The sequence below is a fragment of the Grammomys surdaster genome, unplaced genomic scaffold (assembly GCF_004785775.1).
Source record: "Grammomys surdaster isolate TR1022 unplaced genomic scaffold, NIH_TR_1.0 200, whole genome shotgun sequence".
Classification (NCBI taxonomy): domain Eukaryota; kingdom Metazoa; phylum Chordata; class Mammalia; order Rodentia; family Muridae; genus Grammomys; species Grammomys surdaster.
The window spans coordinates 1,955,884-1,979,557 of NW_021604645.1; the positions used below are offsets into that span (position 1 = coordinate 1,955,884).

Here is a 23,674-nt window from a genome sequence, read left to right on the forward strand (position 1 = left end):
CATACTGTTTTTTTTCCTACTGGGCAAGCACTCTTATCTCTGAGGTCCAGCACTCAATTTTTATAGAATTTTAGGAATCCACTTTTATCTTGTGGGTTTTAACCTTTGGTCATATCCATATTCCTGCTTTTTTGAAATCTCTCCCCATATTTCTCCCTTTTTAATTCCACTGATGGTATTTTTAAAATATGTTAAAATTACTGGAATGTGTATGTTCAGATAAAATAGAAAACTGTGATAGGTGGGGAATAGGGGAATGCCTTATCTGGTTTCCTTTTTGCTCTGAATCACATTGAGAATGTAGGCTCTATTATTCCTTAGAAATTCTGTGAGTCTTTACACTTGTCAACATAATAAAAAGCATAGACAGAAATCTCAATACTCTTCCAACCAGATGTTTCACTACAGCGTATCCAGCAGCTGTTTGTATTGGTTTAGTTTTGCTGTAGTAAACAGATTGCTCTTAATTCATGCAAATTACAGTGAGAGTAACTTCAGCTTTCACCCACAAGGGGACAATAAAGACTTGCTAGTTTTCTGTCATAGACATTAGAGCAAGGACTGTTTGAGCCAAAGAGGCACATAAAAAGTGCCTAGCTACCCTATCCATTTCTTATTTTATATACAAGGAAACTAAACACTAGAGCAGTTGAACAAACAACAACAACAACAAACAAAACAAAAAAACAAACAAAAACCAAAAAATTGTTCAAGGTCACGGGGATGTTTTAAATTCTAAGCAAAGTACTGTTTAGGCTTCAGACAAAACTTTATAAAAGAAAAGAAATCCCTGGTGGGGGATGACTTCCAAGATTCTACTTCTTAATTCTCTCATATGATAATTATGTAGATATAAAATAAGAAAAATAGTTATTGACAAAATCAATCATGAAATTTCTGGTTAAGTGGTGACTATGCAGCAGTCCTCAGGCGCTCTGAATGATACTTAAACTTCTTATTTTGTCCTCTGTTTGACTGTATTTCAAAATAGGGCCTTTGGGGTTGTTCAGGGTTAAAAGAGGTCATGATGTGAGTCCTCATAGTAAATTGAGGAAATAATAATACATTTCCCTCCCTCTCTGTCCCCACCTTGTATCTGAGGATACAATAGGACATTTATCAAGGAAGAAGGGCCTCTCACTAGACATGGAATGACTGCCACTGCACTGATCCAGATGTGTTGCACGTTATGGGTTAGATTGTTATGGATCATTGTCTTAATAGATACTTACACATAGAATAGAGTCTGTGAGTTATTATCTCTCTGTGGTGCCCTTTTTTCCTCACCATACTTTTTAGTTATTGTAGTAAAAGCAGGCTTACCTGATGGTCTTCTCTGCTGGAATTTTGATATTTCAATATTATGAAGAGAACTAATATTCATAATGTTGGCCCCTGGGTGGTGTAAGGGCCAAAACTGCTTTCTAGGTCATTAAAAAACACTAAGAGATTTTTTAAAAAGGACTTATTCTGTAGTATGGAAAACAAACAACCCATGTATATATGGTGTAAGTGGATACAGAATTATGTACGGCAACAACCACATTTTGCGGTTTCCCTGGAATGCAGAGTTAATTTTCTTTCATCTCCCACTTTACCTTAATTTACTCCATGTAATCTTATTGGGGCAAGGCAGAAGGATGGAAAATGTAGGCAACATGGAGATGGAAAGGACCCACTCACATTGCAATATACTTGAAGCCACTTGACATCTGAATGCATGAAAATGTTTTTAAATAAAAATTCTAAAAACAAAATAAATATATAATATAAAAAGGGAGTCAATAATTCCAGCACAACTAACAACTTAGAGACAATACTCTTTTTACAAAGACATAGTTCAAAAAGAGTGTTAAAATAGTAAGGAATGATGATTAAGGCCTAAGCAAATATGGTTATATAAAGATCTTTCTCCTTTCTACCTTTCTGAGCTATAAAATGTTACTCTTTGTTGTTTGTTTGTTTCTCCCTTCCTTCCTTCCTTCCTTCCTTTTATCTTTTTCATTTCCTTTTGGTCTCACAATGCAGCCCAGACTGTCCTGGAACTCACTACCTACTGAGGATGACCTTGAACTTCTGATCTTCCTGACTTCATTTCAGGAATGCTGAAATTACATGCATGTACCACCATGCCCAGTTTATGTTGTGCTGTGGATTGAAACCAGGACTTTATGCATGCTTATGTACTCGTTGTACCAACTGAGCTATATTTCCAGCCCAAACTTAACCTTTTCTAGGAATCACACAAGAAAACCTATTCACAGCAGAAGCCATGAATGTATTCACCCCCTTGTCTGGCCCTTATGACCCATGCTTTTGTCTTATTAGATTACAGTTCTATCCAAGACATCTCTTGAGCTACCTGATAATCTCATTTACCATAAATGAGGGCAGAAAGAAAAAGAACATGTTTATTAGCATCTACCTTAGATATATCTTCAAAGTCATCAAAATCATATATATAGCTGACTACTTCTAAAACGTAAACCTCACCCACAGGTGAGTGTATTTTAGTTTTTCTCTGAGCACTTCTCTTTCTATTAACTGCCAGGTTTAAATCCTGTTAAACTCTATTCCCAATAAAATGCAATTCTGCTTTCTAATAGCTCACTGTGAAATTCTTTTATTTCCCAATCTACTTTTATAACACTTTAATTACATGCAAGTATTAAGGTCAGTTCTAGGTTGAGGAACTAGCAATACAATGGATGGAAATAGTCAAGGAACAAGCAATACAATAAACACAATCAAAGAACAAGAAAGGCAATAAAAAAATTTCCTTGAACACACTCTGATCACTGTTTCTAAGGGCTTATCAGGATGACCAAAATATCTGAGCCTACTTCCCTGTCCTAGCTCAAAGTCATTTTCATGTCTGAAGCCTACTTCTTTGTTCTAGCCTAAGATTTAGATTCCTGCCTGAAATTACTTCTTTGTTCTAGCCTAATGTCAGATTCCTGCCTGAATCCCACTTCCTTGTCCTTGGCCAACGTCAGATTCCTGCCAAGCAGCCCATTTCCTTGTCCTTGGCCCATGTCAGATTCTTGCCAAGCAGCCCCAAAAGCTCTCTGCATCTCTCCCTTTTTTATTTCATAAACAAGACTGAGCCTGTCTTAGGTCATTCTGACAAGAATGTCTTCCTTACCCATCATGGAATATACATTATCAAAAGCAATGCACTTCTGGCTTGGGTTGGTAAGGCTCTGTGGAGAATCTTACTCGTCCTTGGCTTGCCAGCCTGTTAATTTAATAATTCTGTCTGAGGGTCCATTTTCAGGATCAATCCATGTACTTTGGCTGTCAACATGTTGGTGTTGTTAAAGACAAGCTTTAACACGATCGGTAGGAATAAAAGTATTCCCAGGACAAAAAGGGCTAGCATGATTTAGCTATATCTGCCATTCTTGAAGCTTGACCAAAATGGAAATACTGACCTCAGACCATGGGTAATTTTATCAGCAGTATCTACCACATCAACTCTCAGCAGAGTAGCATTCTTTAAATTCATAAGCTCACTATGCAAAGTAAAAACATCCAGAGAGGTGTTAGAATTATGCCAAATATATTGCAAGTGTCTTTAAACTTTTTCCTAATCATAATGACTACCACTGTAAATTTTAGAACTAACATGAATCCAATGTTATTTGGCATGACACTGGAGATGGCTCCTTACTCTTAAACTCTGAACCTCCTTCCAATAATTTGAATAGGATAAAGAGCATCAATTTGTTGTTCTAAATGCCTATCTAAATCCTCTTGTATATTTAACACATTAGTAACATGTTTTGCTAAATGATAAACAAAAGTAGCTGTCTTAACTTCTTGTGTCAAAGCAATTGCAGAAGCAGTGGTGCTAGTGATTAATGTAATTAAAGCTGTATTACCAGAAATGATCAAGCCTACTACCCTCTTGTTTCTGCTTAAAGTCTAACTCACTTCTTCCAGTACTTGCAAGCTTGACAATTAAAAGAGTCTTAACACATGTACTAATACTTGTTTGAAATCCAGATCCTGCCCCAACTTTATCTCTTGCTAACATAACATCATAGAGAACTGCAGCCAACTTCCAAATATGTCTCTGAAAATGTCCAGAATCAGACTTCCAAATGAAGACTGTTACTTCCAATATTGGATTGATTTCTAGACTAGTCCATGATTGAGTCCAAATAGCTGGTCACATTGAAGAAAAATACAAGAGTCATTATAACTTCTCTTTCTGATTCTGTGTTCCACAAGGTCTAAGAACTTGAGGCAAGGCAGCTTGTCCTATCAGGGGTATAGGTAAGCAAAGGTGGGTCGGGAACATATGTCCAATACAGCTTCCCAGTGACCATTGTCAGGGCACTCAGCAAACTCACAGGCTCACAGGTCAGCATCATTCTTTGTCCAGGCATCAGCATGTCTCACCTGTTGTTCTGGTAGCCACCATGCTCCTTCAGCATCCTGAAGAAAAAATGACAAACATGCCTTCTTCCCCATATTAAATTCCTGATCAGGATCATGTGGATCCTTCCCTTTCACCTAGGCAGGCATAAGTATGCCTAGTTGTAGGTGCATAGACACTCAACAGAAAGTTCCTGGGTACCCAAAATTTTTTTAAAAAATTAAAATAAAAAGAACATGATTTAAATAAATTTGTGGTGTAAGGGGATATACCTCCCCCCTTTTTATTTTATGAAGATATTGTTTTAAAGTTCCATGGACCCCTCCCACAGTCCCTTCTCCTTAACAATTATAAGGAATCCCAGTAATATGGGTAATATTAAATTGCTGCCAAAACATCTCAAATGCTCGATGCGATATCCAGTTCCATTATCTTGTTTTTTTGTTTTGTTTTTCTTCTTTTTTTTTTAAATTTTTGGATACTTTACTTATCTACATTTCAGATGCTATCCCCTTTCCCCATTCCCCCCCTCAGAAACTCCTTATCCCATCATCCCTCCTCCTATTTCTATGAGGATGTGCCCCCATCCATCCACCCACTCTCACCTCCTCACCCTCAAATTCCCCCTCACTGGGCCATCCAGCCTTCAAGGGACCAAGGATCTCCTCTCCCACTGATGCCCAACAAGGCCATCCTCCACTACATATACAGCTGGAGCCATGGGTCCCTCCATGTGTGGTCCCAGGCTGGTGGTTTAGACCCTGGGAGCTCTGGTTGGTTGGTATTGTCACTCTCCCCATGGGACAGCAAGCCCCTTCAACTCCTTCAGTCTTCTCTCTAACTCCTCCATTGGGGATGCTGTGTTCAGTTCAATGGTTAGCTGCCTCTGTATATGTCAGGCTCTGGCAGTGCCTCTCAGGAGATAGGAATATCAGGCTCCTATCAGCATGCACAACAGTGTTTGCATATGTTGATTGCACCTGGGATGAATACCCATGTGGGGCACTCTCTGAACAATTCCTCCTCCAGTTTCTGCTCCACACATTGTCTCATATTTGCTCCTGTACTTTGTTACTCCTAAGAAGTACAGAAGTGCCCACACTTTGGTCTTTCTTTTTCTTGGGCTTCATGTGGGTCTTCATGAGTTATGTCTTGGGTGTTGTGAGCTTTTGGGCTAATTGCCACTTATCAATGCATGCACACCATGTGTGTTCTTTTGGGATTGGGTTACCTCACTCAGGATGATATTTTCTAGTTCCATCCATTTGCCTAAGAATTTCATGAATTCATTATTTTTAATAGCTGAGTAATACTCCATTGTGTAAATGTACTACATTTTCTGTATCCATTCCTCTGCTGAAGGACATTTGGGTTCTTTCCAGCTTCTGGCGATTATAAATAAGGCTGCTATGAACATAGTGGAACATGTGTCCTCGTTATATGTTGGAGCATGAAGGGATGTTGAATTTTGTCAAATGCTTTCTCAGCATTCAGCAAGATGATCATGTGGAGTTTTTCTTTGAGTTTGTTCTTATATAGTGGATTACACTGATGGATTTCCATATATTGAACCATCACTGCATTCCTGGGATAAAGCCTACTTGATCGTGATGGATGATTGTTGTGATGTGTTCTTGGATTCAGTTTGCAAGAATTTTATTGAGAAAGCATTTAAAAACAGAGATTTGGGCTGGAGAAATGTAATTAAGAGCTCTGGCTGTTTTTCCAAAGGAACTGGGTTCAATTTTCAGTATCCACATGGTGGCTGTCTGTAACTCCAGTTCCAGGGAATTGGATTCACCCAGTGGGCATCAGGCATACTCAACACACACATATATCCAGGCAAAATACTCATACACACAAAATAAAAATTAAAAAAAATACACACACACATACACACACTCACACTTAAAAATGTTTTCACAATCTTATAAATATGTTGCTAAAAACTGAGTCTGAATTTTTGAAAAAATATTTTTATGTTTATATGTATGAATGCTTTGTCTGCATGTGCACCTGTGCACTGTCTATGTGCCTGGTGGCCAAGGAGGCCAGAAGAGGTCACCATATCCCTCGGAACTGGAGTTAAGGGCAGTAGTAAGCGACCATGTGGGCATTAGAAACTAAACCCAAATTCTTTGTAAGAACAATGAGTTTTCTTAACTGCTGTCTGAGCCATCTCCCCACCTCCTATTTGCCCTAACTTTAAAGAAAGGGGGGGGATTTAAACTTGCTTGAAACTATAAACAATAGTTTAAACTCATACTTTGGTGTTCATTTTGAAAGCACATATACTTATATTGGAATGATACAGAGATTAGCATGGTCCTGCCCAAGGATGGCATGCAAATTCATGAACTGTATCAGTTTTCTAAAACAGACTTTGAAAATGTCATAATGCTATCTAATACCTTGTATATTAATTTTAAAAATAACTTTTTAGAAAAAAGGGAGCCTATAAGTGAACTTATTTTGTTTTATAAGAGTCATTGAATAGATGTTAGGGAGAATGAAATTTAATAAATCCTTTAAAATAACTTAACAGTAAGACTGAAAATTTAGTGACATGATTTTCTGAGCACATGCATCTATTTAGATACACGAGTCTTTTTGAGGTTTAATTTTCAGCTATGATATCCATTCAAGACAAGTGTTTATAATGAACTCAGATCTCTAGAATATTAAAGCATAGCTTCATAGTTAATGAAGTAGTCATCCACACTGTCCTCATTAAAATAATAATAGCATGTTTAAAATAAGAGATATATTCTACAACCATCAAATATACATAGATTATTTTACATCTTTCTCACACTTTAAAATCTTATATTAAATGGGTTAGTCTAGCAATATATGAATATGCTGTTTATATTGTAAAGGGTAGTGAGGTATATATTTTAATGCATAAAATATTTTATATTTTAAAAGTACAAACAGAAAAAAATTAGTGTATATACAAGTTATCCTGGGATATATAGTGCCAGAATTTGGCTTCTGCCTATCCTCACACCACATTTTAAAGCAGCAACGTCAGGTTTATTAATAGGGTTGTATAATTAAGATATATTTCGAGATTGCTGACAAAAATGAATTGACAACAGTTCTTTGCTTCTGTCAGTAGTTTTGGAAGAAACTGAGCTACAATCGCTGCTTTTCACTTCTTACTGCAGTGATATGGATCAAGAATGTCCCCGTATGCTCAGGCATTTGAACAGTTTGTTCCCAGGTGGTGGTGCTGTTTGGGGAGGTATAGGTGGTGCAGCCTTGCTTGAGGAAGTCATTGATTGTGAGCTTTGAGATTATATAGCCTGCACTACTTCTCCAGTCTACTCTCTTTGCTCCATGCCTGTGTTAATCTGAACACTAAGCTTCGTGCTCTGGTTGCCGTGCTATCTCCACTATTACAAATTTTATTAGTAGGTGGAGCTGGGATAAAATCAACATCCCTGGGTGGGAATAGAAATAACTAAAAGGGGCACAAGGTCCATCATGGCACTGAGGGATGACTGACTGTGGCTTCTGCCTTATAGGACTGAGGTGTGATAAAATGTGCTTGGTATCTTATAGAGTATCTTAGCTGGAAATGGTTGCCTATGGAGTGGTCAATGATTATGTCAAGACGATTTATTTTTGAGTTTTCTTTAACACTGAGACAAAGAACCACCAACATATTACTAATGCCAGAATATGACTAAATTTTTTAGGCTGAGAAAAATATCTAATCTGGCTAAAACCACTTCACTTATTACAAACAAACACATATGTACACACAAATTCAGTAAACACCTATCAACTACCTTCCTTTGAGAGATATCATTTACTTGTGTTTTCACTGAAGAAAAATATCATGATGTACTTGCTCTACAGAATTATGCTTTTGCACAAGAAATTGAGAATACTAAAACGACAAACTTATTTTTAAAATAGTATGTAAGCTCTCTTTTTAGCAGTAATTAGCTGGGCCACTTGTAGTTGGTAGCATTGTTTTTCAAGTTTTTAACTCTGCTATTAGTGTGTGTGTGTGTGTGTGTGTGTATGAACAACTTATGTGACACATGTATGCACATATGTAGGTCCGAGGACAACTTAGTGGAGTCAGCTGTCTGTCCTCTTTCACCTTTATGTGGGATCAAACTCAGGTCATTAGGTTCACACATGTAAAGGTTTCACTTTCCAAGTTACTGTACTGGACACCTTTAAAGTTTTTTCTTTTTATTTTTTTCCATTACTATTGTGTTTCTGTGAATAATGTATAGGGAGTGCAGGTATGTACATGTGACACAGCATGCCTATGGAGGTTAGGGGGCAACTTCTGTGTATTCTTGATATAAGATGATACTTGTGGACATGTCACATTATCCTTAATTCTCTAAAGTAGTTCTGTATATGGGTTCCTCATGTATTAGGACTCAACTCAGCTACGAACTTTCAAGTTTTAATTAGCTTGTTTTCAGTACTTCGACCCTTAGAATCCAACTTTGTAGTTTTCCTTTTTGACATTTGTAAGCCAGTGCTTCCCATAATACACACAGTATTAATGAAACCAGCTCCACTGGAAGTCTATCCAGGTTTTTGTGTTGGCACACAAAACAGTTTAAGGCTAAGAAACATTTTTCAATGCTAAGTACCATACTACAACAAGCCTCTTTTCTCTATACACACACTTACATTTCTCTTATTTTATGTCACCCTTTGTTTCCTTTGTTTCTCATATTTAGCCTTGACTGAGAGAGAGAGGCAGGCTGAATAGCAGTGTTTACATAAATACTCAACCATGTGCCCTCTGACTCCTCAAATGACTAAGTGGGTGGAAGCAAGAACATGAATTGTGCCAGTGTATGCATAAACATTGTCACATGTAAGGCAAGAAGCAGGGTGACATAAAGCAAGTCACAAGTTGTCACAAACTCTAAATTAAAGTTTTATTTTTTTATCAAGGTCCCAGGAAATAAAGCCACATGAAGTCCTGACCCATAACCACTGCCTCTCCCACATACCAAGGGGAGGGATCAGATGCTCATTGCAGCCAATCAACTAGATTGTCTTTTCATGCTCCCCTTTCTACTCTAGTCCACTCTGGGAGACCTTTCTGCTATGGCTGAAGGTGTGAGAGATCCTTGAGTGGAAGACCATGTCTATATGATTGTTTTACCCATAAAGCCCCCAAACATGAACCTCCCAGGCCTTAGTACAAAGCTTAAATTTTCTCAATGAATGTACACAGAATGAATGCATGTCCCTTTGGGAAAAAAATGGCAGCTTCCACACACATACAGTAAAACTGCTCTCAATACTGACCCTGAAGAAAAGCCATACAACTGATGTTGTAAGAAAACGTTTCTTGTTTATACTGCTGCATTTTAATTTTTAGCTGATCTGAGCACAAAGAGAGCTCTTTCTGTTCAGAGAAAGAAGGTTTATGATGTGGGAGAGAGCTAAGAACAATAGGCTCAATTGATAAACCAGAGATGCTCTCAGCTTCTGAGAGCCTGGAAACTCCATCTATAGATCCACCCCAGAGGGCAGAACTAAATAAGGACAGATGGAAAACACAGCTTTCTTGGGAGCTGGCTTTTGCTTCTCTGAGGCAAAAATACATTCACTCTGGAGCATCCTGAGTCAATTCTTCAAAATGTGGTGCTCTGCCCTTGTTTTCCAGTGTCTAAAAATAAATCATATCTTTATTCCCTTTGTCTTAAAGTCATTCAACCAGAGTGACTTGCAGAATATTAATTGTGATAAAGCAGAAATCAGGAGACTACAACTCAACTACTTTTGACTAGAGCCCCTTAACTGATGACTAACATGTTGCCTCCAGCTAGTGTCCTTTCTCATGTTTCTTGTCAGTCACAACTACAAGACAAACCTACAGCTAATTTGAAGTTAGCTTTCTTCAGGCTGATCATCATCGTGGTTCATGTTACATTAGGTGGCCTCATGTACCAAGCACTGCACGGTAGTACTTGTCATTAATTTGTTTTAATCCTGAATTGGCACAGCATGCTTAATTCATATTATCCTTGTTATATCTTCTCTGCCATATAAACATTCAACTTTAACCCTTTATTTAGTACTTCTCAAGTGAAGCTATGTTTTATGTGGGAAGCACCAGGGTATCTTTATTGGAATAGCTAAACAATTTTGAGAAAAGGTAAAAATAATTTAATACTAAATACAACAGGAGTTGGGGTAACACAATGGCACTGGGCAAGTAAAACCATATTGACTCAGAATAAGCAAAACGCTGTGAAATCCAAGGGAAATTAAACCATTAAATACGAAATGAAATGGTATAGAGATCTGAGTTCAGACCAGCATGGCAGCACATGGCTTTGATTCCAACTCTCAGGAGGCAGGGACAGGTGGATCTCTATGAGTTCAAGGTCAGCCTGCTCTCCAAGGATACATAATAAAACCCTGGCTCAAAAAAAAAAAAAAAACAACCCCCCCCCAAAAAAAAACCATATTCAAGTTAAGACAAATGTTTACTGAGTTTGAGTAAATTGTTTTGCATTTTGCATCTACTTCTTCGTATCTTTAGTATAAAAAAAGAAATAATAATGATGCATGTATCTATTATATTTTTCATAGTAGTAGTGTAAGAATAACTTACATGGCCTGAAAAATACATGAGCATTTTCAACTAACTACAATTAAGTTCCTGTTAGTGAGGTCAAATGGAACAATTCACTCAAAGGACACGGTGTTTGATTGAGAACATTCTTAATTTTATTTTCTTTAATTTTATAAAATACATTTTGTAAGATGAGTTTCTAAACGTTTATCCTTTATGTTGTTAAAATCAAAATCTATATCAGAAATGAAGGAAACACTTGCAGTTGATTAACTCTCTTTGTATGTGCATGTGTGTGTGTGTGTGTGTGTGTGTGTGTGCATGTGAGGTTTTCAGGGAATGGTTGGTTATCTGTTATAATATTAAATCAAAATAAAATAAAAGATACAGATTATTTCACCTTCCTTGATTGGTTTCTTACAGGTCCTTTTAGCTCTCCTCACTCTTGTGCATCTTGCTAGTTTACCTTATATACTGGCCCAGGAACAAGTCTCAAATGTCTTCTTGTAAATTCTTATATCTCTTTCAACATGGCAGAAAGCACTTTGGAGAATGACAGCACAAATCTACAATAAAACATCTTTCTGTCTGTCTGTCTGTCTGTCTGTCTGTCTCGCTCTCTCTCTCCCCCTTTTTGACCCAAAGTTAACAAATACAGGGTAAGCCTGAAATCTGGGAGTTCTTCAGGTTTCAAATTCTGTCTATCCTCTCCATGTCTCCAGAGCTGTATGGAAGCTTACCAACTGAACAGCTGACAGCTGGTATATAATCTATTATGTGACCTATATATACCAAGAGACAATAACCTCTACGCTAAGCCTAAATTCTCAAAATGCTGAGATAATATTAGCAAGTGAAATCATCTGTCATTTACTAGAAAAGAAAATATTGGACAAGTTATTAAAATTGAGGTACAACTTTACCAAGCCTAGTTCTACAAATGGTAGAATACTTGGGGAAAATCCCAATAATTTCACGGGACCATACAATTTCAAATATTTTTGTGATGCTTACTGTCCAGTGTTTCTTTTTTTCTTTCAAAAAGAACTATGCTCAAAGAATCATCCTCCAGATCTTTCTGATACAACTCTAAACAAGAGATAAACAATTGGGAAATATGAAACACGAATCATTCGGAAACTAATCCAGATCATCTAATCACCTGCTATGAGTGAATGGATAAAACTCCAGGAAAAGAGCACCATTGTGAAGATATTATGCCAGAGGCCAGAAGACACAACTAACTGATGGGGTATGGGGGGGAGAAGATATGCTATCCAAAGGGTTAAGTATCTTGGCATCTACCCAAGGGCCATCTTAAGTTACACCTTTAGCATCCACCAACTGATGCTCCTAGGTCACAGTCTTATTTCATATAAGCTAGTTCCCTTCTATTCTCAGCTCCTTGGAAACGACAAGGTTGTCATGGTAGCTGTTATCAAGGAGAAGGGAGTGAGCCGATCCTGACAACACTGTTTTTCTTCCTAATGAGCTGTAAGGACAGATGATTCCTCGCCCCCTCCCCCGCCCCACTTTGTCTATACAGACACTGTGCTCTCTAACACTGTAAGAAGGTTGGCTGAGTTAGGGCTTGAATAGTCCATTGCCACTGGCGTCAGAGCTCTCTTTCTAAGGGCGAAAGATCCTTGCTTTGACCCCATTCTCCCAGCTGCAGGAGGCAGATTTGGGCAAATGCTATTGCTTTGCTAGCATTCTTTTTATTTTCTTCTGTCTTCAGTGGAAATAGGTAAGAGTGAGTTCTTGGTTTTGTGCATCAAAGAGAATATACTTGACTCCTACTGATGGCAAGGAGACCAAGGACATTCCTACTCTCTACCTGAGAATCTTTCTTTCCACTCTGTTTTCCTCAATGGAAGTGTCCTTTGAGAAGGAAGCACATCCTGGTCTTCAGGAGATGCTTGCAAACTCAATTCGAGCTTTCATTCCTCTGCGACTTGCAGCTGGGGAATCACCTTCTCAGGCACTCCCCATTTCTAGCAGGAGTCAGCTGTGGAGCAAAATGACTAAAAGAGGTACTAAGAGGGAGAGTCCACAGAGAGAGATTAATCACGGCAAGACTCTCCTTTCTTGTTATACTCATCAAGTAAGAAGAGGGCCAATCAGTGGCAAAGGCAGAGTTAAGACAGGAGACACAACACTGTAGGCTGTGTGGTTAGAGCCTCGCTATTAGACAAAGGGGAATTTCTACTGGAGATCAGAACTTGGTGCCTCGGCCCATGAGTTTAAGGACAGCGAAGTTGTAAGTGGCAGCAATCATGAAGGTGAGCTGTAGGGAAGAGAAGAAAGAAGGTAAGTGACAGTAGGAAGAGAAGCTTTCTCTTACTCAAAACCTTTTGGGAATGAGGGAGAGTTGAAGTAAAATCACAACTAAATAAAGAAAATAGTCTATCTGCAAATAAGTTAAAAGCATCACCCTGTTTTTTCTTATTTGTGAGTAGAAATCTTCTGTTAGACATTTCCACAATAGCCCATTCCGAAATAACATAATAAACATGTATTCCACAGCTAGGTTCTGGGAAGCACTGACCTTTCCTTAAGGAAATTGGCTATGCTTGTGCTGTACACACACAGCTACTTCATGCACCATAGCCCTCCACTCTCATCAACTGATTTCACAAAGTAGAAGTGTGCTGGCTTTTTGTGAACACCTCTGCAGTACTGAGGAGGAGTCTGGGAGCACCTTCTTGTAGTTAACTACTACCTCAGAGACTTGAGGTACATCACCTTGCCCACTGGCACCTGAGGCTTTACATCTGCACAAGGAGCATACTTCATTGGCACTACATTAACACTACCCGAAGAACCTAGGGCACAGGACTGCATCAGTCATAATAATTCTAATGTGAGGTGTCCCTCCAGTTTCCCTGGGAGTAATTAAACCCACTAGAGAGTATGAAGAATATTTATACTATCTAGAATCCTAGAATACAGCAGATCCTGTTTATAGTTCCATGCTCTTGTCAGTACTTGACAACTCATGGCAGAAAAGTGTAGCCCCACACCTTGCTGTGCCTTCTTACAGCTTGTCTACAGCCTTTCAAGGTTGGAAGGAGTCTCTCTTCTCGTCTTTCAGCCTAATGCTATCCCTGGACCACTTCTTTTCTAATATTATCTTAAAATAACTTACCAGGGAAACTAGTGTGGCTGCAGCACCCACAAATGCAGCAATAAACAGGTGGAAGGTCATTTGGAACTGCAGGAAGATGTATGAGAGAGAATTATTTCTTAGAACAGAAAAGCAAGGCATGATCCACTGTAAATAGTGAACACAGTTGTCTGGATGGGCAGATACCATTCCTGTATGTTGGTTTTGTGTCTCTAACTAAATGTTCACTTCCCTAAGTGTCAATCCCTCCCCATTTGCTACTGTCTATCGTAGCACCTCACACGCACAGCATCTAGAAGATGTAGAAAAGAGATTATTGATCCCATTATTGAACTCATTTTCTACAGTTGTAACCTGGATCCCAAAGTTTAAAGTCAATAATTTCTCTTCAAAGACGTTGATTTTGGGCTTCCTCCCCAGGATTTGCTTTTTATGCCCTTGCTGCAATGGTATGTATCTGTTTTCAATGAAGCATTTTCTTTATTTCACTTCTCATTGGAGATTAAGGAGTTCCAAATTAAAAGCATTTTATAGAACCCATGTGTGTCTCTGTGTGTGGCCCATTTTCTTGGTAAGTTTTTAACCAAGATGAAAATTTTCATTTGGGAAATTCTAGTAGTAAGTATTATCTTTACTTAAAGCTACACATTTCTTTTAATGAGGGGAGTTTAGGAAAGTAAGACTTTTAGTGCAGCTCTGGGGTATAAACGTACTTTTACTTTTAATCAGTATGTTCATTGATTCAAGTACATTTCAACATTACTTTGTAGAAGGGAAATCTGCTAATTCACAGTCCAACAAGATAATACTATAATCCTTGAAACTGAAGTTCATGAGGAAAAACTTCTATTATAGGTAAAAATTCCTGCATTCTTAGCCAATCTATTTTTAAGAAATTACCTTTCTCATTCACTTACCTCGGCTGTTTTGCAGATGGACAGAAGGTTGGAGCCACAAACCTTGCCAGGGAAAGCATTCCATGGGAGAACACCTAAGATGCAAAACAGCAGCCAGAGTAAACTTCACAAAGCTAGAAGACATGTGGAGACTTTCTCCATAGCCTTCTACCTTTTCTATCCTGGCTGTAAACCTGATATTGACAATAGTCGTGATCCTACTTTCTAAAAATTTACATAAAAGCAAAGGTGGTATTGACTAATTGTGAAGTTTTATATTATTGAGATGTGCTGCTTTGGATTGTTAATATACGTCAATCAGAGAAAGGGTGAGAGCAGCCAAGAAGAAGTAAAAGAAAGAAGAGGAGGAGGAAGAAGAGGAGGAAGAGGAAGAAGACAAGCAGGAGGAGGAAGAGGAGGAGAAAAAATCAAAACCTCCCCAAATTTCCATGTTTCCTTTGGGAGAGAGCATTTTTAGTTTCAGTGGAAAGTTGAACTAAACTAAGATGTGTTTATTCATCATCTTACAATAATTTCATAATCATAATCTTCCTCATCCAAGACAAAAACTAGTACATGTTGCTTCTATAGATGCTAGGGAATCTAAAGATCCCACATCCAACTCACCATACATTCTGGCATCAGCGCAGAGACTGCCTATACTGGCAGAGGTCTTGCTAGGGAAGGCAATAGACTGGCAGGTGGTCCAGGTATTGAAGTAAATGTACACAGGCACAGCAGAGCAGGCAAACACCAGGAGCCATACAACAGTCAGGGCATAGGTGATGCCCACAAACTAAAACAATTGACACGGAGTGGTTAAAAATCAGCATCAACTTGCAGACCTTGAAACAAAAACTGGAAGATCCTGGAGTGGCATGTGCCAATGAAGTCAAGATCCAGGTATCTCCCTTAAATGAAATTAGTGAGCAGGGCACTTTTGTGAAGTGTCATTGGCAGTATCTCTTAGATAACTTGCCCCAAGTGTGATGGAGGGTAGGGGGAGTGGGTGGGAGTTGGAGTGAGGCGGATCCCTGGGTTAGAGGGGGCTTCAGGGGATTTGGAAGGCAGAGAAGGTGTAAAAAAGTAAAAATGAAAAAAAGTCCTGAAAGAAAGTTGTGCCTTAGGCTGAGCTTACAAGATGTTTTTTGCCACAAGATTTTTGTTCCCCAGTCACTGAACAGCGCCAATAGGAGATTTAAATTTCAGATCTAAAACCATTCTAAGCTAACTGCTGGTCACAAAAGTCATCTCCACAACACACACATGTTCAGACCCCAAAAGATCTTTAAGTCTAGAGACTGAAAAACAATGTATGTCTTTCTAAAACATAGCTAGCCCAAAGACAAGCATGAAATATGCAGATCTAGCCTAAGTCTCTCTGGGAGTCCCTGATAGTACAGAATCCCAGAATACTGGGACTTGGAGTCAATTCTTTAATTTCTATGAGCCGCCCTCCATTTGAGGTTATGTATTCAAGTCTCAATCCCATGACTAGCATTTTAAATTCTTGTATAGTCTGGTCCACTCTTGTCATTCTTGCTAGGAACAAATTTAAGGGATACCAACAGATTGGTTAGAAATGGTCTTATTGTACAAAGCATCCTACAAAATTGATGCTTTTCAGTTTAAGATGAAAATTTCCAGGGAACCTTTGAAAGGTGAGGCTAAGCCGGCCAGGCACCACGTTCTTCCTGACCGTATCGTTCGGCTGTAGCCATCGCTTCCTCACTCAAAAGCTAGGCCTCTGGAGAGGACCCAACCTTGGGTGGGGATGAGGCTACAGACTCACGCCCAATTGTCCCCCACCCCTTGTTATTGCCACAAAATCCTGAGGATGATCACCTTGTCGGGATGTCCTAGCCATTTTCCCAAACAATGACACACCCGCTCCAAAGAATGAGCTTGATGTTGGCCTCTGGAACCCCTCCCCTTCTGGCCCCCTGTTACCGTTGCGCTCAGGCCCTTGCCGCAGATGGTGGTCTTGTAGTCGCCAAAGATCTGCCTGACAGCGCCAGTGGTGTAGAAGCCCTCAGCCAGCAGGAGGGCCCCATAAAGGAAGAAGAAAGAGGCAGTTCCATAGATGACATACTGGAAAGCATGAATCCTGCATTGACAGACAGAAAATCCAGATAACCTTATTCAGAGGACACCACTCTCCTTGTCAGTTAGCAACCTGGGTAGCTAGGGGTTCTTGAGAGGAATGACTAGGTATTTCACTTTTTCTTCACTGAAGTAAATGAAATCAGATAGTAGGTGGCCAAGAGCATAGCTTCTCTCCATATTCCTTGTTAACTGCATCCTAGCGAGCCAAGCTTGTTTGACCCTTCAGAAGTGTTACTCCATAGACAAACTGAGAGACACATGAAGGAAAAGTAGCCTGACTTGCTCTACAAGCAGGACAGACTTATTACTAAGCCTGAGTACATATAAGCAGAGTGTCAGACCAAAACCAGGGATTCCACTCTGCCCAGTCATTAGACCTCTTCCTGCCATTGTGGAGATAGTTCAGGCAACACTAAGCATACCTAGCAGAAATCAGGCCATGTGTGAGAAAACAGGGAGGAGCGAGTGGAGGCAGACTTCCTTTCTAAATCTGACATTGTCCCCTTACTTAGAGCTTCCAACATGGCATGGTAGAACCTGTACACAGAGGGATATGTCAGGAATGCTATCTAGCTCCACGCTGATGAGCTCCGTACCTCCAAGACAGGGTGAGGTTGAGGGAAAATGAGATGAGTCTGGAGGTGGGGTGATGAGATACTTACACATTAATGAGATACTCATAGTCCTGGTAGTTTTTGGAGAAATAGGTCTCAATTAGCTTTTCTGTACCAGTGAGAGCTTCATGTCCGCATCCACAGAACAGTGCCACTCCAAAGAAACACAATCCAGTGGCCACCAGGGAAGCAAAGGGGGCCCCTACCAGACATCTAGCACAGCACTCTAACAAGCCTAGGGAAGAAGGAGAAAATTCAGATATGCATAAGAGGTAACTCATCCACTCACACTATACTGCTGGGCCAAGCAGCCCATGCTAGCCCAAGAACAGAGCATGGTTACTTTGGGAGTTCTAAAGTAGAATCTATAGGTTTTGGCTTTTGGAATATGAGATTGACCCAGAATCCTTACTTTGTCCCATTCTTAAAATGAACCCTCACCTTCAATACTCAGAATGTATAGGTTTTATAAAGGACTCAAATAATTCAAGTAGTAATACAAGGAGGTGATGAGACCCTCTTTTCTTACTGTTTTAGTTTGTTGACTAGATTTTATTATTCCTCAACAATGGAGTTGTACATGGGATACAGAAACAGAAAAGGTACAAACCTTACCAGATTGGAGTCTTTAGTTTACTAAGGAAGAATAAATGAAGTAGATGTAATATTTTCCACCAACAATTGCAGGAAATAAAGTAATTAGCTACAGAGGGTAAATATATTTGGAATTTTAGATGAAATGAGTGCTAACCATAGGTGTTAGTATTTTCAGACACAATTTGAACTGAAAGAGTATTCCACATCATGTATATTTGTTGTAAGGAATGCAAAATCCTTCCTAGTCTAGATATAAGGGAGCAACCCAGAGAAGACAGAAACTAGCACAGGATATACATGCATATATAGGTATATCAATATATTTAAATATATGCATATACATATGTAATATATAATATATATACATATATACATGTTTAGAGTGTATTATATATATACATATATATATTGGCCAATTGTTTTTTATACATCTATATCTACAGATCATGTACCTTCAAATAATGAGAAAATGTGCCTGAGAAAGTACTACTTTGTGATAAGTATGTTGTAATTCCTTATCTCCTTAATAAAAACAATTCCCCAAAGTTTGGACTTTTATATTCATGTATTTCTCCAAGCCAAGTTCAATTATCTACAATAGGGCACTAGGGGAACTAGAAATCCACTGCTTTATCCCTTACTATGAGCTCAGGTTTTATTAAAACCCCAAACGCTACAGTGAGAAATGTCAACAGATGTTAAAAGATCAAACTATGTGTATCATGATAAAGTTGGGATAGAAGCATGTCTTTCTTTTTTTAATCAGAACCATAGAATAAGTGAGTACTATTACTGACCATTCATTGAAAGGACAGCCTTTCCTTGGCCTTCAAAGAGTATCTTCTTTGAAGATAATTGTATATGCAGTGGCATTAGAGATGAGCTCAAAAGCCCAAGCCAAAGTATGCAGCAAACATTTGTAGCAGAACTGGGTTCCTTTTACTTTCCCCAAACTGAAGCACTTCTGTCAGAAGACTCACCCTCCACAAGAAGCATACAATCAGTTTGTAGCTATGTTGCTATGAGAAGAGGCCGAGTTCACTCAACATGAAATTTGTGAGAAAGGATGCTTACTACTGGTCTATGGTGTGTATGTGTGTGTGTGTGTACACACATGCCTGTGTGTGCACACTCATGCACTTATACACACATGTGGACAGCAGAGAAAAATGAAAACAGCTGAAACTGATCACTGTCTTTGTGGAGACACTCCAGAAATCACTCTTTTTTTTTTTTATCATTAGGGTAAGATACTAAATGTATCCTGTAAGTCAAGAAAAGGCGCTTGCAAGTAAACAGCACTCCCATCTTCATTCTCTGCCCTTTTAACTCCTCTCCACCCTCCAACTCTTAGACTCTTCTAGTAAAGAAGGTCTCTGAAGTCTGGGGTGGGGGAGGGGAGGTCAGTGACCCTGCTGTTCCCTCTCTCTCCCCAGCTAAGGGTCAAGCCTTGGACACAGCCCTCCATAACTTCTTCAGACAAAGAAGTCTTGTTTTCTCCTGAGATCTCAGGAGCCTCATTGGTATTCTGCAAGGCCCTGCAGGCAAGGGGGTGGGGAGGGGGTCGGATCCAGTAAACAATGGCAGAACTGTTTATTTAGCACAGGATAAGGAGATCCATCTACCCTAGCAAGTGGTCATCCTATGCCCATTCACTCACTCCAGCATTTTCACCGTGAGATGGTCTAATGGTGAGGCAGGTATGTGACCAGGCAAACAGAGAATTCTACTCAGCGCTTTTGCTGATGCCCCTCTATATCCTCTACACTAAGGATGTTTTTTCTATCTTATCATCAAGTGATGAAATACACAAGGAATGATTTGTCATCTTGGATAATATGATCGTTGGTGGTCATCAAAATAACCAGAGAAAGTAAGTTTTCATGTTTGTACTGGGTGACAGAACTCTGGGGGCAACTCTATATCACCACCTGAAACTTCTTTTAACACACATTTTTATCTATTTTATTAGAGCTCAGATAAGAACTTAATATCCCCTTTCTGCTCTACTGATGTTCAAAGCAAGAAACTAGGGCATAGACTTTGGTGAGTCTCTAACGTGGAATCTAAAGCAAATGCCCTTAGATAAATCTATGACTGTTAGGCTATAAGATAGTTCAACAATATCAAAACGAGCATCAGATTCTAAATTCCTCAAAATTCAGATAAAATGTTTGTTTTAAGGGAATTTAAGTTCAATAGAAGTGTAAAAATCTCAGCTAGTCTGCCCAAGCAAAAGTCAAAATTTGAATTCTAACGAGAGAACTCAGAACATACCAGAGATTGTCTTTTCATCAAAGTAGTTGACAGTCAAAGCATTCTGAATAAAAGTCCATTGGGTTCACTTCGATTTTTCAGAGTCCAAGAAATGAACTTGGGAACAAAAGCCTAAAACTATAAGCTCTCTGTTTCAGAATACCTCAGGCTCAACAGGGTTTTGAATGTTAAAAGGCATTCTGTCATTTCCCAGCTAAGTATAAACTGTGATGTGATGGTGTCAGTATAAAAGAATTACATAATGCTAAGTGCAACTCAATGAGATTTAAATGTCTCATTTTAATATGTGATCACAGAGAAAACTAATGACCCTTTCTAATGCTTTCTTTTCCTTTGTGTTTGAGTGGATTGAGGACAAAGATTAAACACATTACTCATAACAAAGATGTCTCAAGAAACAAAATTAGGAGCCCAACTTCTTTCCTCAGAAAACTTCCCATCTTGTTTGAGAGAAAAAATGTATTTCTTAAATTGAAAACCAGAGCTAGTGTTAAAATGGATGTTGCCAAATCTTGTGGTCAAAATATAATCAAAGATATCAGTTCAGAATTGGTTCTATTTATCTACAACCCCCCCCAAAAAAAACAAGCATAACCAATCTGTAATAGAACTTCTCTTCTCATCAATGTTCTCTGTCGGAGATCAACAGTACTATTGTGAGTCTCAGATTAAGGCCCATCCCACTGACTGTCCTGATCCTGATGCTGTCTCTTTAAGCAGGAGCCAAGTGCTCCATAGCCCTCCCTCCGTTCCCATGCCCTGGGCACACCTCAAGGACCAGTTCCATGATGGAAATTCAGTGTGAATCTGGGAACTCATCAAAGGGAAGAGAGGAAGGGCTTTCATAGAAAGAAATGGTAGAAAGAGACCAATTGTACCCCACACAATTCCCAGCTTGTCTCTTGAATCCAGTTGACAAAGGGAGAGATAGAAAAACCCTATACAATAGAACTAAACAACAGGCAAGTTCTTTGAGTGAGAAACTGGTCCCATCTCCCTAAGTCTCTAATCTGCACTGCAGTTTCCCCTCCTCCCAGAATCCACCCCTTAGCCTCAACCTATGAACAGAGGCTTCCTTGATTAGGGCCTAGAGCTATTAACATAGACAAGATACTAGAGCAGCTGTGACTAGTACTAGGGCTAGATGTCGATGAATGGGTGGGAGTTCTACAAGTAAAACAATTATCAGGAGGTGGCAGAGACAAAGACATTACTTCTGGCCTCATTTTGTTAGGATAAAGCCCTGCCCATGACTTTGTGTTTCCTGTATGATATTAATACTTATACCACACTAAAGAGCTCAAAGGGGCTCTATAGGCACTGAGGTCTGGGGAGTCAAGCCTGCTGATAGTCAAGTCATATGGACAAAGTTAAATAAAAAAGAACTCCAACTGCCTTATTAGACAGGTATTATTGTCACTGCTGCTGTACTAGTGGTAACTACTACTACTACTACCACCTTCAGGGACAGCATCTGGACCACCTTATTTCCTATGTTCTTTTTCAGACAGACAGAAACACATACACAGAAACACAGAGAGAGGGGGCAGAGAGAAATACCAATTCATGTACAAACATTTGGAGGCCAAAATATAAGCTTGATTGCTAAAACCTGTTCCTGGAACATTGTCTTGACCTTGTCCAGTTGTGAGGAAATAAAGAACAATCTGTCACTAGAGACAAGTGTAGCTGTACCTTATGATACCAGATCCCCTCTTTCCTTGACTAAAGTGTGAAGGTGACTTGTAGAATCCCACTCTCTTTCTTGGGATGCCATTGACTCTTTTTCAAAGCCTTGCACGGCAGAGCTCTGAGGTCAGTGAACGATCACTCTTAATCATTTGGCAGAGGCTAAGGAAGGACTTGCTGAACCTTTGATGTAACTCTGACAATGGGGAGGGCCAGTGAGTGGGAAAAGATGGGAAAACTCTGTTCACTGATTCTGGCTTATGATCTTTCCTTATTAGGTCACTGCTTTGGCTTGATCTTTTCTAGACCTGAAGTTCTATGGACAGAGATGATATTTGTTTCTTTTTCTTTCAAGACAAAAGAACTGTATTAGAGGGATGATGGGATGATTTTCAAGGGTATACAACCTCTCTCTCTCTCTCTCTCTCTCTCTCTCTCTCTCTCTCTCTCTCTCACACACACACACACACACACACACACACACATCAAACAAACAAATAAACGAACATGGAAAGATATGTCACTGGCTGGGCTGGGATCTGAAGATATTACTGTTCCTATCCTCCTTTGTGGGTTAAAGATATCACTACTCAGACAGCTCCAAGGGAACCTTATTGTTGACTAGGGTTTTTGGGGTCCTGGTCCAGGGCCAAGGCGAAGCCCCTTAAAGCAGGGAAAATTGCTTAATCTCTCTAGTCTTTCAAGAGCTCCTGGCTAGGCAGAGAAAGGTAAGAAGTGGTGTGGTGAAGGCTGCCCTTGATCATTTCAGTTAGTGTCTCTAGGAAGTGTCAGTGTACTGGTCTAAACCTGCTTTCTTTTTAAATCCTAGCATTCTTATGGTGTCTTTGATGGGATTCAGAGAGTCCTCACATACCTAGCAGAACTCAGCCTCTGCTCTGCCTCCACACATCGTACTTCTAAAGCACTCTTAGAGGGAAGCATCTAAGATGCAGTCTGGTTGCCAGGGTAACCGCCACTGTTCTCAGATGACAACAAGCTTGAGGAAGCAGGTGTCTTGCTGTTCAGTGATAGCATTGTTATTGAGCAGAAAAATATTCACTATGGCTCTTTGGATTTCTCAGTTCCATTGTTATTCCAAAGACTCATGTGAAGCATCGCCTTGCCAAGCTGTTACACTGCCCATACCCCTTTTGCTCAGGTATCTCTGGATTCAATTCTCTTGTTCAGTTTCAATCCTAAGAAATTTTGTGGTGAGGTAATAAGCTGCCTGTTTCTCCAGGTGATTAAGCAGAGACATGTGTATAGTTGCCTTATTCAGAGAAATGAATTCTGCATTGAAGGATGGCTCAGACAACTTCTTTTGGAATCAGTCTCCCTATATTGTCTAGCTAGCCTTTCCTAATGATTCTCCTATCTCAGTTTCCTAGGGTGTTAAAGGTATGTGACACT

General features: G+C 39.4%; 1 protein-coding gene and 1 non-coding gene across 2 annotated transcripts in view; one reads left to right on the plus strand and one right to left on the minus strand.

The window, feature by feature from the left end:
* Nucleotides 1-6,654: 6,654 nt before the first annotated feature.
* Nucleotides 6,655-6,757, plus strand: LOC114623662. The gene has a single exon (XR_003711805.1). It is a non-coding gene; the product is annotated as a U6 spliceosomal RNA (small nuclear RNA).
* A 6,215-nt stretch (nucleotides 6,758-12,972) lies between these two features.
* The window catches only part of Plp1 (proteolipid protein 1), a 59,480-nt gene continuing 48,778 nt past the window's right edge, over nucleotides 12,973-23,674 (minus strand). Inside the window, exons 5-10 of the mRNA XM_028770321.1 lie at nucleotides 17,750-17,936; nucleotides 16,932-17,088; nucleotides 15,609-15,777; nucleotides 15,003-15,076; nucleotides 14,107-14,172; nucleotides 12,973-13,245 (exon numbers count right to left, since the gene is read on the minus strand). Of these exons, the coding sequence (XP_028626154.1) occupies nucleotides 13,174-13,245; nucleotides 14,107-14,172; nucleotides 15,003-15,076; nucleotides 15,609-15,777; nucleotides 16,932-17,088; nucleotides 17,750-17,936 (725 nt within the window). The 3' untranslated portion in view covers nucleotides 12,973-13,173. The remainder of the gene's footprint in view (nucleotides 13,246-14,106; nucleotides 14,173-15,002; nucleotides 15,077-15,608; nucleotides 15,778-16,931; nucleotides 17,089-17,749; nucleotides 17,937-23,674) is intronic.